Below are 15,179 nucleotides of genomic sequence, written 5' to 3' on the forward strand. Positions count from 1 at the left end.
CATTCGTTCTCACTCACTCCACCAAATATCTCTCGAAACGAAATGGGGCACTTGCGCTTTTGAAACACAATAAGGCGCCCGCGTCCCCCTTATGACGGCCCAACTCCACGGGGGACCCCATACGGAAGATATCCGATCCACTATTCTTTATCCTCACTAAATGCAACCCGAAGCATCATTGTTGGAGCTTGGGTTCTCGTTGAGAGCGAATGTATTGTCGTTGTATGTCGAGGAAGAGGGCGATAAGTGTGCGTTGTCGAATGTCTATGTTTTTGGGAATGTAGGTAGCCATTCTACCGCACCGTTCCCCGGAAAACATTTTTTTCTCCCATTCTAGCCATGGAACGAGCCTCGACAGTGGCTGTCGGAAAGTGATCCTGTACCGCAACATCTGCACCAAAGCAGTGGGCGGGAACCTCTTCCTCCAAGGCCACTTCGAAACTCTTTCCAAGTTGGCACCCACTCTGAGAGATTTCGATCATCACATCAGGCGATTCATGGGAGGGACATCACCCAAGTACCCCTTCGCATCAGCCGATCACTATTATGCCAGTTCTACGACTCATAAGAGGACGCATTTCTCGGCGTTCAACGTGGGGGACGATTGAAAATTCTATAAAGGAGATCGGAAGCGATGGGAAATTCGGCTGTCAACGTGGTCACGCCTTATGGTGGGCATTTGGGGTGGTTTGAAGGTGGGAAAGGGATTGCGAGCGGGTTGGGGTTGGCTAGGGGTGGAAGAGAGGGGGTCGGTGAAGAATGAAAGAGGGTTGGAAGGGAGTGATGTCGTTGTAAGTTGCTCGTGAAGATTGACAAGGCTAGGGAGCCAGTTCGGAGCTGCCAGTGCGGCTTGTTCGAGGATCCTTTGCGCGAACATTCTCTTCTGTGTCCAATGCTTGGCGTCTGGCTGCTTTTCCTTAAGAGACTTTTCTCTTTCGTGTTAGTCTTTATGACTGACGCGCACTCACGTATCCGTAATTAGTTAGTTCAACAACATTTAATACTGAGCGTAATACGCTAGCGTAAATTCGCTACCCTTCTATGTAATACGGCAACCCACACTGTAGGATTGCTGTGGGACTCTTGGTGTACATGCCAGTGCACAGTATTCCCTGACAATACCATACACGGTCGGTACGCGCGTGATAGTGGAACTGCACCGATCGGATCTGGGGTTCCGCTGGCCGAGAGGCTCTAACATGATGCAAGCTCATTTAATGGAATATACGCCTACTGCGAATTTGCAAACTGGACAATCATATACATAATCAGTAATGGTGCATATTCGGTCAAAACTCCTCTGGCTGTATGAATGCTCCATTAACAATTCGTCCAAGATGAGTAGAGGCATAGGACGTTCCTTGAGTGTGGCGTGTTAGCGTGGGTACTTCGGGTTGCTCGAATCAACTTACCCTTCCTCCGGAGACTTGTTAGCTTGCGGATGAAAGGCAGAGGACTGATATCAAAGGGGCAGGCTAAATTCATTTCCCCAGTACGCTTCTTGGGTAGGACAAAACCATCAATTTGTGTTTCTACTTCGTTCCTCCCATCATGACTGGTGTTGATTCCCAGAAAATTGCAAAGTTCAAGATACGTTTCGAAGTCGTTGATGTATAGCTGGCCTGAGAATATATTGAGCTGAGAGACTGTGAGCCTCCCCAGGTAAGTCCATGTCGTTGGTAAGGATGGAATTGTGTAGAATTTGAGATCATCGAAGGACTTCATAGGCTGACTTGTTCTTGGGGAGTACACGTGCAACCTGACGTTACCGCTGCGGCGAATTTCCGGGAGCAACTCATTCACCTCAAAAGGACTGCACACCACGAGCATCGATCCGTGAATACTAGACAGTATCCAGTTCACAGGCCGAAGAAACTCGTTGCCTTTCCGTGCATTCGAACCCTTGATTGTGGTGACGAAGTCGCTGGTTGCAAGAAGGTTGCGTGACCACTGGGTGCCTTGCTGAGACCGAGGGAGGATTGTGACTGAAGAAAAGAGCGGGATGAAAGCACGAGAAAATGGTGGGATTTGACCATCGCGCACGAATGATACGACACCAGGATGGAGGCGATGGCGTGCAGGCCGTAAAGGTGGTGGTGGTGGCTCCTCAGCTTCCGGCTCGCGCTCAGGCTCGTGGGTCACTTCGCGTTCCTGCTCTTCTGCCATTTTCACCAGCCAACTCTCTGTGGAGGATGAAAAAATCTCACTCCTCTGCTTGATCTCGCGACAATCGGCTGCGGGATGAGACAATTCCTGTTCCAGTGGCCCGGAGGACGATGGTGCCCCATACATCTCCTCGAGAGACTTCAACTCGGGTCTCAACCAATATTTTGCTAACACTGAGATGCGGGGGATGAAAGATATCCAAAACTCTTCCCATTTTGCTAACACTGAGGTGCGAGGGATGGAGGATGTCCAAAATTCTTCGCATGCGCATCGCCTATCGATGTAATGAATGCCTTGCTCTCTCCAGTCACAACTATAACGCCGTAGGCCGGCACATGTCTCCCTGATGGACCAGGAAAGAACGTCGTATACATCGATTCGTTCTCCATGGGTCTTTTTAGAGAACTTGCGGATTTTGCGATCCACATCAGGAGGGGCGAGAAAAAGAACAGATTGTCCCTTACCCAACCTGCGCATTCGCATGCATCCTGAAGACATACCTGCTGATTCGATCATATCCTCATAGGAATAGGAAGGCTCACCTTGGGCTAGTCTATCCTTTGTCACTTTCGGACCTAATGTAACTGCCGCACGATAATTGGCAGGCAATTTCAAGTCGGTGCCTCTTGTGTGGGAATCGTCCAGGTACACGAGACAACGATCAAGCTGGTGTCTGTACGACGAAGAAATGAATGGTTCCGTTGCCCCATCACGTTTAATAACGAAGATTTCGTCATCTTCGGAGAAGAAGATCGCAGCATCTACATCTACTGCCGAGACTTGCGAAAGCCATATCGATGTCAATTCCTTATTAGAGTATTCCAACATCTGGGCGCCCACATCCAACAAAACTCGTATTTGAGGAGTTTCCCCGACGACGACGTCCAGAAGCTCGCTACTGGCCACACTTCGGTAGTGATCGTTCTCAGGCTGCAACATCAAATTCAATACCTTAGCATTTGTACCCAATTGCGCAGGGATGTCGTCCTGTTGAATAGAAGTGGGGAGAAGATAGCGGTTGTCATTGGTACCACTGAAACCCGTCGTTACGTGTTGCCTTCGTTCGGCGATGTCCCAACCCGATGTGGAGAGTTTTTGAGGAAATGTCTTGGCTTCTTTCGGAAAAACTACCTGACAGAGGAAGAAGTTGATCGTCGACGGGTTCCTTTCGAAAGCTGGATAGAGATGCTGGGTCTTTTGTTCGCGGTCATCCGGGTTGAAACTACTGTAATTGCGGAGAAAGTCTGGCACCAAGCAATTATCCTCAACCCACTTGCGATATTCCGATATAGGATCTTCTAGTTCGTTGATATGCTCAAAACACATATCAAGCTGATCGTGAGACAATCCGCAATAGTAGTAGCTGAGGTATGTCAGAGAGATGCAGACGTCCGGGTGACTGAATTCTGCTCTCAGTGCAGGCACGTCCTTTGCACGATAGGGCACGGCGAGAAGTGACCGCGTTAGGTCAAGCCCATAGTCTACTCGCCACCTACGTCCACTGAGAATGTACATAAGTATCCCATGCGCAAAAAGGCCTCTCAGCAGGAGCAGAATGCTCCATAGACGGTTGTCACTGCGACAGTGATTTCGCAATTCAGGAAGTGTCCCAGGATCCCTTTGGGCGATGAAAGCCTCTGCTTCTCGTCGTATCCCTCCATGAAATAGCCTGAACGGAGGTAGATCAGGAGACTCCCCTTGCATTATTCCTTGTAAAAGAGATTTCAAAATTTGGACGCCAGCTTCGTGTCTGAGAATGCGAAGTCGAGGGAAGTATCCGTCTCGTTGCTCGAGCTCGAGACCCCCTTGAGAAGCCAGCTGATTAAGAAGCCCGCCCCTACTACGCAGGATGGAAAATACATGCTGCACCGTAGTCCATCTGACAGGCTGAGGACCTAGGGGCTGCTGAGTGCCAACTGTGTACACAAGTTGACACTTGACCGCCAGAATCTCGTCACTCTCGTCCAAAATGTCCCTAACGTTTGCGTCCAGCCATCGCTGTAGCTCCAGCATTGCATTTGGAGTCGGAGTCCCCTTGCGCCTAGCCGATGAGAGCTGTCGTTCAATGCCCGTGAGTTTGAACGATAGGACGTGTTCAGGCTGCATAACCAGTATGCCACCAACATTCATGCATTGATGGTAGATCGTTTGAAAAGCATCCGGCTTCACTGCGATAGCACGGGAAAACGGCATGCAATATATTCGCCGATTCGCTAAGCCGCTCAAGCGTTGAACCAGTGACTGGAATGTTTGATTTGCTAAGGGCTTTGGCACGATGATTCTCACTAGTTTTTGTCCATCTGCTAGAGATACGGCAATAAGCGGAACAATGACGGACGATTTTCCCTCCCCCATATTGAGTTGAAGGATGGTATTGCCTTGTGAGCGAGGAAACATCATGTTACGCGCAACATCAACTTGAAGAGGGCGCGCAAGGAAGTTGGAGTCAATCTGGGGATCTCAGAGAGTTAATTCCGTCGTCCGTGCCGACAAACGACGCGCTCACCTGGACAAGCAGCCAGTCGTCAGAGACGTCATGCAGATCAGGATAACTCGAACATTCCTTCAGAAACTCATCGGATTTGGGTCCTAATCTCATCAATCTCTCCGATCGCTGCCAAAGCAGTATGGACTGGGCGAGGCAAACGAGGACGTTCCTCCATTCGGGGGATAATTTAACTTTTGAACGGGATGAGAATGATAGGTGGTGCAGTAAAGAAAGAGTGGTGCTCTTCGGCCATAGTCCTGCAACCCGCATAACCTCCTGTACTCGCTCTGACTGAGGATCTGGGTTGAGCGTCCCTCCGATTTGCCCTAACACATGAGAGAGGTGAGATTGGTACATCTGGTGATCGCGGTAAAGCTCTTCTCGGAGGGTTTCTACTTGCTCCACGCTGATCTGTATGTCGTCATGCAATGCATTGTAGCTAGCTTCGAGATCAACCGCATATTTCTGGAATATCGGGTCGTGGGATGGACGGAGAGTTGAAATGAGAGCTTTGAGATTATTATGTTCCGAAGCCGGTTTGATGTTCAACCATCTTTTAGTTTTCAGAGGGGAAGGTGTACGCGCAAGAACCGGAGGTTGTCGGAGAAAAACTTTACTGTATGATACAACGGACGGATTCGCTTTTTCAAGTTGCAAGGAGGTCGAAAACGAATATATCGGTACAACCGGAGCATCTGAATTCCGAGTCTGGTGTGTGTCCAATACCGTCTGGATTTCTCGGATATGCTGGCGTAATTCCCAGTTTCTAAACCACTGTTCAAACAACTTAGTCACATTGACCATGGCGCGAGAGGTTCTGATCAGCCACACATCACCATCCGGCAGACTTGGTAACGTTGGCGCTCTTGTGGGTTCATGATCCCACTGACCGATTAAGTGTCTGACAAGGAAAGAAACTTGAGAGGATGCTCGGGGGCCAACTTTGCCTGGATGGATCCATGTCGTGACGACATCATCGAGTTTGGATGCGTCTGGTTTATAGCCCTTGCGCAAATCGTATTCAGGCCACAACGGCGGATCAATGGAACGGAACTCGGGGAAGTATGTGAATGCAAGTAAGGCAGGGACCAAACCCTCGCCTCGATGAGTAGAGTAGCCCATTGCAGAAAGACTAAACATCATTTTGAAACGAGTACGGTTTCCCCATCCCTCCGTTCGACACACATTGTACAAAGGAATCCATTTGCCTGGTATATCCAAGGGCAGCCATTCCTTGGTAAATCCCAAACGCACATCCACATCCGACAAGTGATTGGGGGAAGGACCTCTGATGACCTTCGTCCACGATTCCATGTGCGACAAAAGATCTTTGGGGGTCTTCAGCTGACGAGGACAGCGATACACCAAGCTAGAGATATTCGATGCAGCATGAATACGGGTTGTATCGAGTCCTTTGTCAGCGTCCCTAGATTTATATGTCACGTCTTGACCCCGCATGCCCCGTGGAAGATCAGGGCCGTACCAGACTGCATTGTGGCATCTAGCACGGGAAAGCAGATTTAAGTTTCCCCGACCGCTCCCGGGACCGGCGGAGGGACCAAAAACATCCATTTCGTTATTCCATTCGAAAATAGATTGGGCCTCAACCCAGAAAGCACCGTGTTGGGTAAGCGGGCTAAGTGTTTCGTTCCAGTTAATTTGTTGCCCCCCTTCCCACGTCCAGAACCTTGATGGCGTTAACGCTGATAGCTGACGCAGAAGCTGACGTTCCTGGTCATCAAGGCTTTGAAACGATTTGCAACGTGCTGATCGAAGGATTTGGGTCGCTTCCTCGACTCCTGACATTGACGTAAGAGGATCAGGCAGGCAGTAACTAGTCACAGCGTGAAGGAATGATTGGAATAATGTGCTGAATAAGCTCCCATCTCCAACCAGACGACCCAGTAGGACATCGACGTCATAATCACAATATTTGACGCGTGACAATCCCGAGTTATCAATCGTAACAGTGACGTGGTCACCATCACTTGTGATAGTTACTTTCCCCGTCGGGATTATGACGCGCCTCGAACAGTTAAGCTCCACACCAGGAGCGAGATCTCCGCTCCGGCGCAGAACCAACTGGCTGCGGAGTCCCAGCATTGTGCCTGTTGATTGATTACTATCTACTTCAAAGCCCGGAAAGTTTAATGAACGAAGTTTTCCGCCCTTCAAGGTGAAGGAGAGCTGAAACCGAGGAAGATCGACACGCAGTTCTCGAACAGGCGACCTCGCCAATGTGATAAGAATATTATTGTCAGGTTCAAGTGGACGAAGCATGGCACAAATCATCTCCCCCGTGCGGCTCTGCCAGTCAACTAGTCTGACAGAGGACCCTTTATCCATGACCCATGTGGAGCATGCAGTACGACGGAGGTGCCAGTTCGATCGGGAGGATGTCCAGGGTGTCTCCTTAGGCCGTAGCTCAATCTGACAAGTCGATAACTCCATCCAATGAGAATAATCGTCGACTAGAGTAGGTGGGAGATCGCCTTGAAAGATTTCACGTGGTAACAATTCTAAGACCCGATAGCTCTTCCCGTCAAGCATAGGGCTTCTAGTTCGTAGAATGAGTCTTCCATCTCGCCACCCAAAGTGCATTTGCTATTTGATGGTGAGCATCAGTGAAGTTCATTTTCTTCGTCGCCTTCAACGGACCTCATCCACATCTTTAGTCTTGAGTTGAGAGTTGTAAGATATATGAACTTTGGTAACATAGTCCATGTCTTCAATATCCGATGGAACAGCGTCCGGATTTCTCTGCAAACGGGCTGTGAATTGGCAGGCCTTATTATGGATGAAGAATAGTTCCGCACCGCACCGAAAAGTTCTTTATATATTGAATGCCCACGGATGTCAGATGTCAACCGACCAGGTGGTTTTCCATCAATGAGCAAAGCGCCACTCAATACGTTGAAATGAACATTTTGAGCCCTTTGGCTGTTTACGGCGGTAGTCAACCAACGATCATTAGGTTTTGGTAACCTTGTCCAGTAGCACATCGGATCGATGGCACTCCAAACGCTTGATATTGCTTTATTGACGCCCAGCATGTTCGCCCTTTCTTGGATGAGGGTAAAAATGAATTCTTCCATACAGCAGGACAGGCGGTTGTCCCGGAGGAGTAACAGACGTAAATGAGGGTCTGGATCGGTGAGGGTTTCTTGGGGGGAATGGCTATAAAGAATGATGGCACATTCGATGAATATGGCGACATCTTCCGGACTTCGAAGCAGTGACCCAGCATGGTGGGCATCGACATCAAATGAGCTCCTACAAATCGCGGCCAAAGGACATATTGCTCCTTGATATTTTTCCCGTTCAGCCTCGGTTTCGGCGTGTGATTCAAGTGCCATAAGTTCGTGTAACCAGCTCAGGGTGGTGTCTCGTATCTTTCGAAGTAGCTTATATGTTTTGTTGATGATCGGTGGTGCCACAGCCGAGGCCAGCAGTCGAGAAGCTAGCGTAGTGATGGTCAGCGCTGTGATACCCTGGCGCCAATCCCCTTCTATATCTGTCCTCAGCTGTTCAAGGACATCCAATAACGCATCGCCGAATGGTGCTTCTTGTACAACCTGGTGGTGTTCCCAAACACCATCGCTAGAAAGACATCCGATTTGCCACACAGCCCGAGAGATGAGGTCACAAACCTCCTCACACTGAAAACTCAGATTTTCGGAGGGAATCTCTCGGGCAATATTGTACCACTGCAACCTGGCCCCAGCGCGCAACGAACCGAAGGCGATGAAACTGCGTAAGCGAAGCGAAGAGGGACATTCATGTTGGCTCGCAAGAACTTCGTTTGAAGTGTGGGATGTCCCCTGTGCAAAGCGTTTCAAGGAAGCATATGGCGACTCTCTCGATATCCACATGGATGTTCTATGACTCAGATCGCAGTCGCCAGATGAAGGATATACCCATCCAAGGTCGTTATTGTCCCACAACTGACATGAAGATGTATATGTGCCGCGGATATTGCCTTGGTTGTCTAGAATTCTCAACTCCGGTACGAGCGATATTCGGTGTTGGGGATTTGGAACGTGACTCAGGTCACGGCGGGCATACAATTCCCACCTCGTGAATCGCCTTTCTTTTCCCGGCGCACAGATGTCACAGAGAAGCCAATAAGTTGTCTCCCTCCAAGTCCTGAAGACCCCAGGAACTGCTCGTTCAAACACAAAGATTTTGGCTCGCACCGGGTCTTTTGGCAGAGGCCATTCGCGAATGACTGTCTTCAGGACTCTTGCCCGCCATTTGTAATAGCATTTTCTGCAATATTTCCGGTCGTGCCACAACCCAATGCGGCCTATAGTGTGAAAGCCTAAAGATCCGATTTAGTCCCTGATTACGGACACGGTTGCCTTCAAGGTCGTACCCGCTTCTCTCATCATTTCCCTATATTCTAGATTTAGCAAGTGAAGCTCGTGAAGTTTTTCGCTCGTCCCCGCTTGTTCCTCTATGGTGCACTTGAGATTCTGGAGTGATGGAGAAGACTCGAAAAATCTGACTGCGAAAGTTTCCTCATCGACAATTCCTGAGAAAACCGATCGAGGGGTACTACCAGCTTCGTGATAGCGCCTGCGCAGGTACATCTGGATCTTCGAGATGCGTGCCAACGACTCGGATTTCGAAAGTAGGAGGCCCTCGTATAAAGTCAATGGAACCTCGGGTGAATAATCCTTTAAGAGGGGACAGCTAGCTATTGCCAAAATGTCGAGCGCCATCCACAATTCAAAAAGCGTGAGGAGCATAACGGACTGTTCCGCTGGTGCCCCCCCATACAATTTCCCGGCCTCTTCGGCATATGTCGTCATGTAATGAGGGATTAAATCGCAAGCACTTTCCCAATTCTGGTCGGAGATTTGCCGAGATACCCATTCGTCAATGCGATCTTTTACGCAACGCTCAAAATCCCAAAGCGCAACAAATCCATTTGCTTCTACAGCTGCCGGGAGACTCCTGGGTTCGTCGTCAAAAAAATTGAATGATCGTGGATGATGATGTGGTTGGAATGCAGCATCATGGTTGGCGGAAATTCCTGGGACGAGAGCGGCACTGATGTAAGACCTGCAATTTTTCAAGTTGAGGCTAGTGTCCCCAATAACATCTAGCTCGTCTGGTGCCCACTGAGGTGCTCGCATCTGCGTGTCTTGAATGCTCCTCCATCGATCTTGGAGCAGTCCTTCCGTATCAAGCACAACCTCGTGGACAAATGTGATTAGAGACGGGGCTGCCCATGATCGGATTCTAAAGAGTCGGCGGCTAAGTTTGGCCCGCATGCAATAAAGGATATGTCCCGGTAAACAGTTCTCAACACCGCTCCGCAGAATCTCGGCCAGAAGGAGCACCATAAAAGACTTGTATTCCTTCATGTTCAAAGTGCCTCTATGGATCGTAGTTTGCAACGCGACGCGAACAACGAGCCAGAGGGAGCTACGCCGCCATGGGACAGAAGCGGTTTCTCCCCGCAAAACATCGTCCGATGTCCTCTTCTGGATGCGAGGAATATCGGCAGGCTCCCCTAGTGTACGGAGTATCCCAGTCAGCAATTCGGTGACGTGCTTCGGATGAGGTGTGTGGTTATCCTGGGAACCCCATCGCCATCGGGGCGCGAACGAGAACGAGCGGTTCCCGTGTTCTCCCTTATTTTGCGGTTGATCACTGTCCACTATGTCCTTATCCTGCAGTGGATCGCCATCCACATCCTGCAATGGATCACCGCCCTTTGTGTCCTCATCCTGTAGTCGATCACTGCCCATTTCGACCTCGTCCTCCCGTTGATCGCCGTCCACTGTGTCCTCACCTATCGATTGATCATCGTCCATCAGGTCCTCATCCTCCCGTCGATCGCCATTCATCTCAGTTAGGAATGCAGCCAATTCTTCTACAAAATCCGGATCCTGCATAATGTTGTTTCGGATGGCAATTGCGGGCCCGGGAAAGGAGCGGACAAGCTTCCCTGTGCAATCCATCACGGCGCTATTCGTTGGCGAAGCTTCGAAATTCTCGAATATTGTTTCCTCCTCGCCACAACGGATGATCACACCCGCGTTTTGAGCACGAATGAAAATGGCGATGGTGTCTGCATCTAGAGATATTACTACTATTCAGCTCTAGCCTGTATCTAGTGACATTACCTCCAGTGCTCCTTCTTTTGATGCATTCGCTAATTCCAACCCCCGGGTCCATGTTGATTCGGCGCAACGTACCCACCATTTTCAACAATGAATCCCACAATGCTTGGTGCTCAGGCGCAACATAATGCTGTCTGTAAAGCTTCATGCTCTTGCGGATAGTGGACAAAAGAAAATCTATGCGCTCCGGACTCTCATCCGCCTCTTGGGGCAACTTGGGCGGCATGAACACATGGTTGATGACGAAGTCTAGAAGATCATCCCCCATTGCGGGCCCTGAAGCGTAATAATCGAGAAGCCTTTGAGTTGAGACGTCGCAATGAAGAAGAGACAGGGAGAAGGGATATCGAATATCGTGAGTCAAAAACCAATCGATCGGAATGCACCCCTCTAGTTTTCATCCCACATCAATATTGTCCCCGTACCAAGGAGAATGCTCTTTGACATACCAGGGAAAACTTTGAATCACGGTTTCCTGCTAACCGTGCCAATGTCAGCCTAGGCCTGAGTATGGTGTAGATCAGCTCGGTGAAGAGAGCTCGAGGGCCAGGCGTGTGTGTGGCTTGGTCAGTATTTCAAATGGTCAGTATCGGGTCAGAGCTATTAAGGGGCATTCTTCAATGTAATTTGACCTGCCTGATGGTTCTGTGGGATTTATAGTATTCATTTGGCCTTGAGGACAGCAGCCGAATGCGGGAGTTCCATTTTTTTTATCAGAGGCACGTGGTGGCAGTGCGATTCGCCTGCACAGCCTTCATCTCTGAACCTGATTGTGCCACAGCAAGGAACAAAGCAGCATGCATCCTGCCTCCACACACGTTTCGTCCTAGCCAGTTACAAATCCCATTCATCTCAGTGGACGATACCAAGTCAGTTCTGGACTCCCAACCCTCTCAACGACCCATCAAATTCCACCCAATGGCAGGCTCAATCGAAGAACATCCCTGATCATAGAGCTCCTTTTCTTCTATCTCTACTGCAGCGCTCAGGTAGGCAAGGAGTTCTCGCTACTAGCTCCGGTGTCCAGATGCATCTTCGATCTTCCCTGGGATTCATGTGCACCCCCATCAACTTAATTAGGCCCCCAGGATTTCCAGAGCCGACCCTGGTCGAAGATTTCCTTGTCTATGTGAGAATGAACTTCTTAATAGCTTGATGGGGAGATTGAGTTTCCAATCCAGCCTGGCCCATCCGATGTCGACCCTTCATCCGCAGTGGTGCCGCCACTTCCCAGTCGACCAAGAAGCCGATTTTCCACGGCCTCATCTCTTACTGTGTTCGCTGTGATCCCAACCCTTTGTGTGTCATCGGCCACACATGTGGCAAGCGGCACAGGAGCGGGTGCCCACTCCGAAGACTTGAACCCTCAGCCGTACAGGACTTGCTCTGTGCGAACATTCTGCGAAAGCGTGGTTAAGAGCCCTCGCACCGCCGATGCCAATCTTATGTCGATTGAACGTTATGTGGCATGTCACATCGATTTCTTATCCTTCACGTTACTCAGGCCTGTGAAAGAGGCTTTCGCCCTCGCTCAGACCGAGATCCAGGGATGTCGAATGTGGTAAATACTGTGTGTTGTGGAAGATACGATCATTGCACGAGAGCTAGGTTGCTATCTCTGGTCGATTCGAGCACCTTCTGGATGCCACGAACAAAGAGGCTGGAATTGAAGCCATTATGGTCCTTCCTCTCGTTACGATCGCACGGCACAACTCTACCAGAGTCAGTGTCAACGTTCTACGCGATGGTCATTTGATCCGAATATTGACACGTGGAACCAAGTAAGAGAGTGCATCTCTCAACCATCCCAAAATTGGGGCCGAGCACCGAGGCCGTATATATCAGATTTTTGATGTATCCCGCTATTGCTAATGAGATCGAACTTGCATCGACAAGATTCTGAGAAGCGCTGGGTTAATTGCAGATTCAACGCTGACAAAGGCTGTCAAGTCAGTTCTGAATACACTCATGTGAGGAAAACGGTTCGTGCCAAGTCTCTCCCACAACAGTTAATATACTCTTGAGCTAGAAGTTTGCTCTCCACAGCAATGATTACGCTGAACAATCTCTTCCAAAGATTGAACCGCCGTCTCACAGGGTTATCGTTGGTGGTTCTCGGTGAATCCAAAACGATGAGACTTGGGCAAGTTACTACCATTAAGACTGGTGAACGTGGACGACTCCACCAAGCTGCGAGAACATGGAAGGCCAAACCCGCCTCTTCCATCAAACTACTCCCCCCAGGTACGTCATCATCTAGAGGCGGGAGAAATTAATGACAGAATGCCCCCTCACCGCTGCCCGCTCGCTTACAATTTTCCAGAGAAAGAGACATCCTAACATTCTCGATCTCCTTTGGAGCCGCAGCTCAGCTCTCCTTGAACATTGGGTGCAGAATTCGCAAGTTGAAGGGCAGTCACGAATCACGATTGTCGACGTAAGTCGGTTTCATGAATTCGACCATGTCCTCTTGAGACGTACACGACGACTGAGGTCCAGTACAACGAGGAAAGCTGGCCACGCACCTTCACAATGACTTCACAATCGTGGCCGGGACCACACGCGTTTTTCAGACGATTTAAAGCGTACAGTTGGTCCGCAAGACAATTTCTTCGCTTCAGGTGCCAGAGCCATTGGGGGAATTACCCAGTTGGATTTGATACTTCGTGCCATTCACTATGGTGCCCTGCCGGACATTGTAAGTGATGAATCGAACAATGCAAGAGGGGAAAGAGGACGCTGATTATCGTAAAGACCGACGTCGTACCGCGTATAGACTGACCATTAGACACTGCTGCACTACGGTAAGTCGCACCGTTGAACCGGGGCCAATGGAACCCAAGAAGTTAGCAGAGTCTGCGTGAGCGAGGACTTCACGAGCGACGATGGAAGCACCCATAACTAAAGAGCGCTTGTTATGATCGAGTTGTTCCTCACGCTCGTTTATGAGCGATCCCAAACTTGTGCATGGAAAGTTAGGAACACCAGAAGTTTGAACCCGACTGGGTTTTCTATTGGCAAACATGAACCGCGAGCACGGAACATCAACTAGGTTACAATGTGATGATGGGCGTCGGGTTGTACTTGAAACCCAGCTGACGTTGCCAAAGCTGACCGCCGGATTCATGGTAGTGCTGGTCTGGTTCAGTCATATTCCGCTCAATTCGGTTTCCATTTTTTAACGTCATCCCAGATGACTCTTTTCCTTTTTCCCCCTCTATCTTTGGGTTCGTCATGTCACGGTGGTTCGCGTTCTTGGTTTTGCACAAGTTACGTATACGTACCTTGCATGGAGTTCGCTGGCCAACTCGTTTTCGCTTAGGAGGAGCGTCTCATTTTGGCAGCTCTCGGGGTTGTTCCCGACTCGGGAATTCAAAAGATATGTCGCACTGCGTATGAGAGATTAGAAGCGACCCTATATACTGTTCAAAGCGCTCAGACTGTCTACAGCACGGAAGGTGTGATCACTTGTGAGGAGCATTCTCATAAGCGATTGCGACGTCCCCCGGGCGCTCGGCACTGGGATGTGAATGCGGACGATGACAAGAACACCGGCCAGTCTAGAGCTCGGATGGCGAGCCCTCAATGACTTTTCTACAGCAATCAGAAAGTTCATTGGAAATTGTTGCGTCGCTTACAATCGAACATGCATATTGAGGCAAAATGGGACTTGAACTGCCACCAGTTCATACACCTGCCTCGTTGCGCAACTCACGCTCATGACTGGCTTTACATAAATGGATGAAAGTCATGTTCCGGGAGGGAAGTTCAGGAGTGGAAAAACAGTGTGCGTGGTGCCAAGCTGCACAGTTCCTGCGGCTTAATTCAAGTTTGTTTATGCGCCGGGTCCCTTTCCGAACTCTGAATAGGAATAGTGATGATGACGTTTTCTATGAACCGTACTCGGAGTAACTTGGCTTACCTGTATTTTTATAGACACCATGGCCTTGGCATCTCTGGCGGGTCAATTTCGTGGTTCAGGAACTGATAGTCTATCTAGTATCGGCCTAACCATCAGACCTGTGCCATGTCAGATCTCAACAGCAGCCGCGATGGTCGCGGAGACAACCCCCTGATTGACCGGCATAACAATGGGCTCTCAACCTTTCACCTCATAACATCCAATGCGTCGTCATCACTCTATCGATTGTGAATCCGACAGCGGTCTAGACTTTTTATTCAAATAATATGTGGGAGACCTCTCTAGCACTTGTGCACCAAGGAGGAAGGAGGATTAGGATATATCGCGGAGTTGTTTAAGAGGATGTGAGTTCCGCCTTCCTTTTACACATTTCTCTCTCTCTCTTTTTTTTTCGTTCGTGATCGGAGCCACTTGCTAATCCACATACCATTCGTTCTCACTCAATCCACCAAATATCGATCCCTCGAAA

The 15,179-nt window shown here is 49.5% G+C and overlaps 2 protein-coding genes across 2 annotated transcripts; one reads left to right on the forward strand and one right to left on the reverse strand.

Annotated features, from left to right (window-relative positions):
- Positions 1 to 1,289: 1,289 nt before the first annotated feature.
- EI90DRAFT_2975813 (uncharacterized protein) lies at positions 1,290 to 11,512 on the reverse strand (the record flags this gene model as incomplete). Its single annotated transcript, XM_039055869.1, has 9 exons — positions 11,238 to 11,512; positions 10,792 to 11,178; positions 9,032 to 10,736; positions 7,471 to 8,977; positions 7,313 to 7,414; positions 4,673 to 7,258; positions 2,709 to 4,617; positions 1,413 to 2,654; positions 1,290 to 1,360 (listed from the first exon to the last, which is right to left on the reverse strand). The coding sequence occupies exons 2-9, from the start codon at positions 11,054 to 11,056 to the stop codon at positions 1,290 to 1,292; spliced, it is 9,387 nt and encodes a 3,128-aa protein (XP_038912830.1). The 5' UTR covers positions 11,057 to 11,178; positions 11,238 to 11,512.
- Positions 11,513 to 12,836: 1,324 nt separating this feature from the next.
- Positions 12,837 to 14,377, forward strand: EI90DRAFT_3127925 (uncharacterized protein; the record flags this gene model as incomplete). The annotated part of the gene is made up of 3 exons (XM_039064050.1): positions 12,837 to 13,032; positions 13,362 to 13,486; positions 14,111 to 14,377. 3 exons carry the CDS (start codon positions 12,837 to 12,839, stop codon positions 14,375 to 14,377), a joined length of 588 nt encoding a protein of 195 aa, XP_038912831.1.
- Positions 14,378 to 15,179: the final 802 nt, after the last annotated feature.

This window comes from Cantharellus anzutake (genome assembly GCF_015039405.1).
Source record: "Cantharellus anzutake strain C23 chromosome Unknown EI90scaffold_46, whole genome shotgun sequence".
Taxonomy (NCBI): domain Eukaryota; kingdom Fungi; phylum Basidiomycota; class Agaricomycetes; order Cantharellales; family Hydnaceae; genus Cantharellus; species Cantharellus anzutake.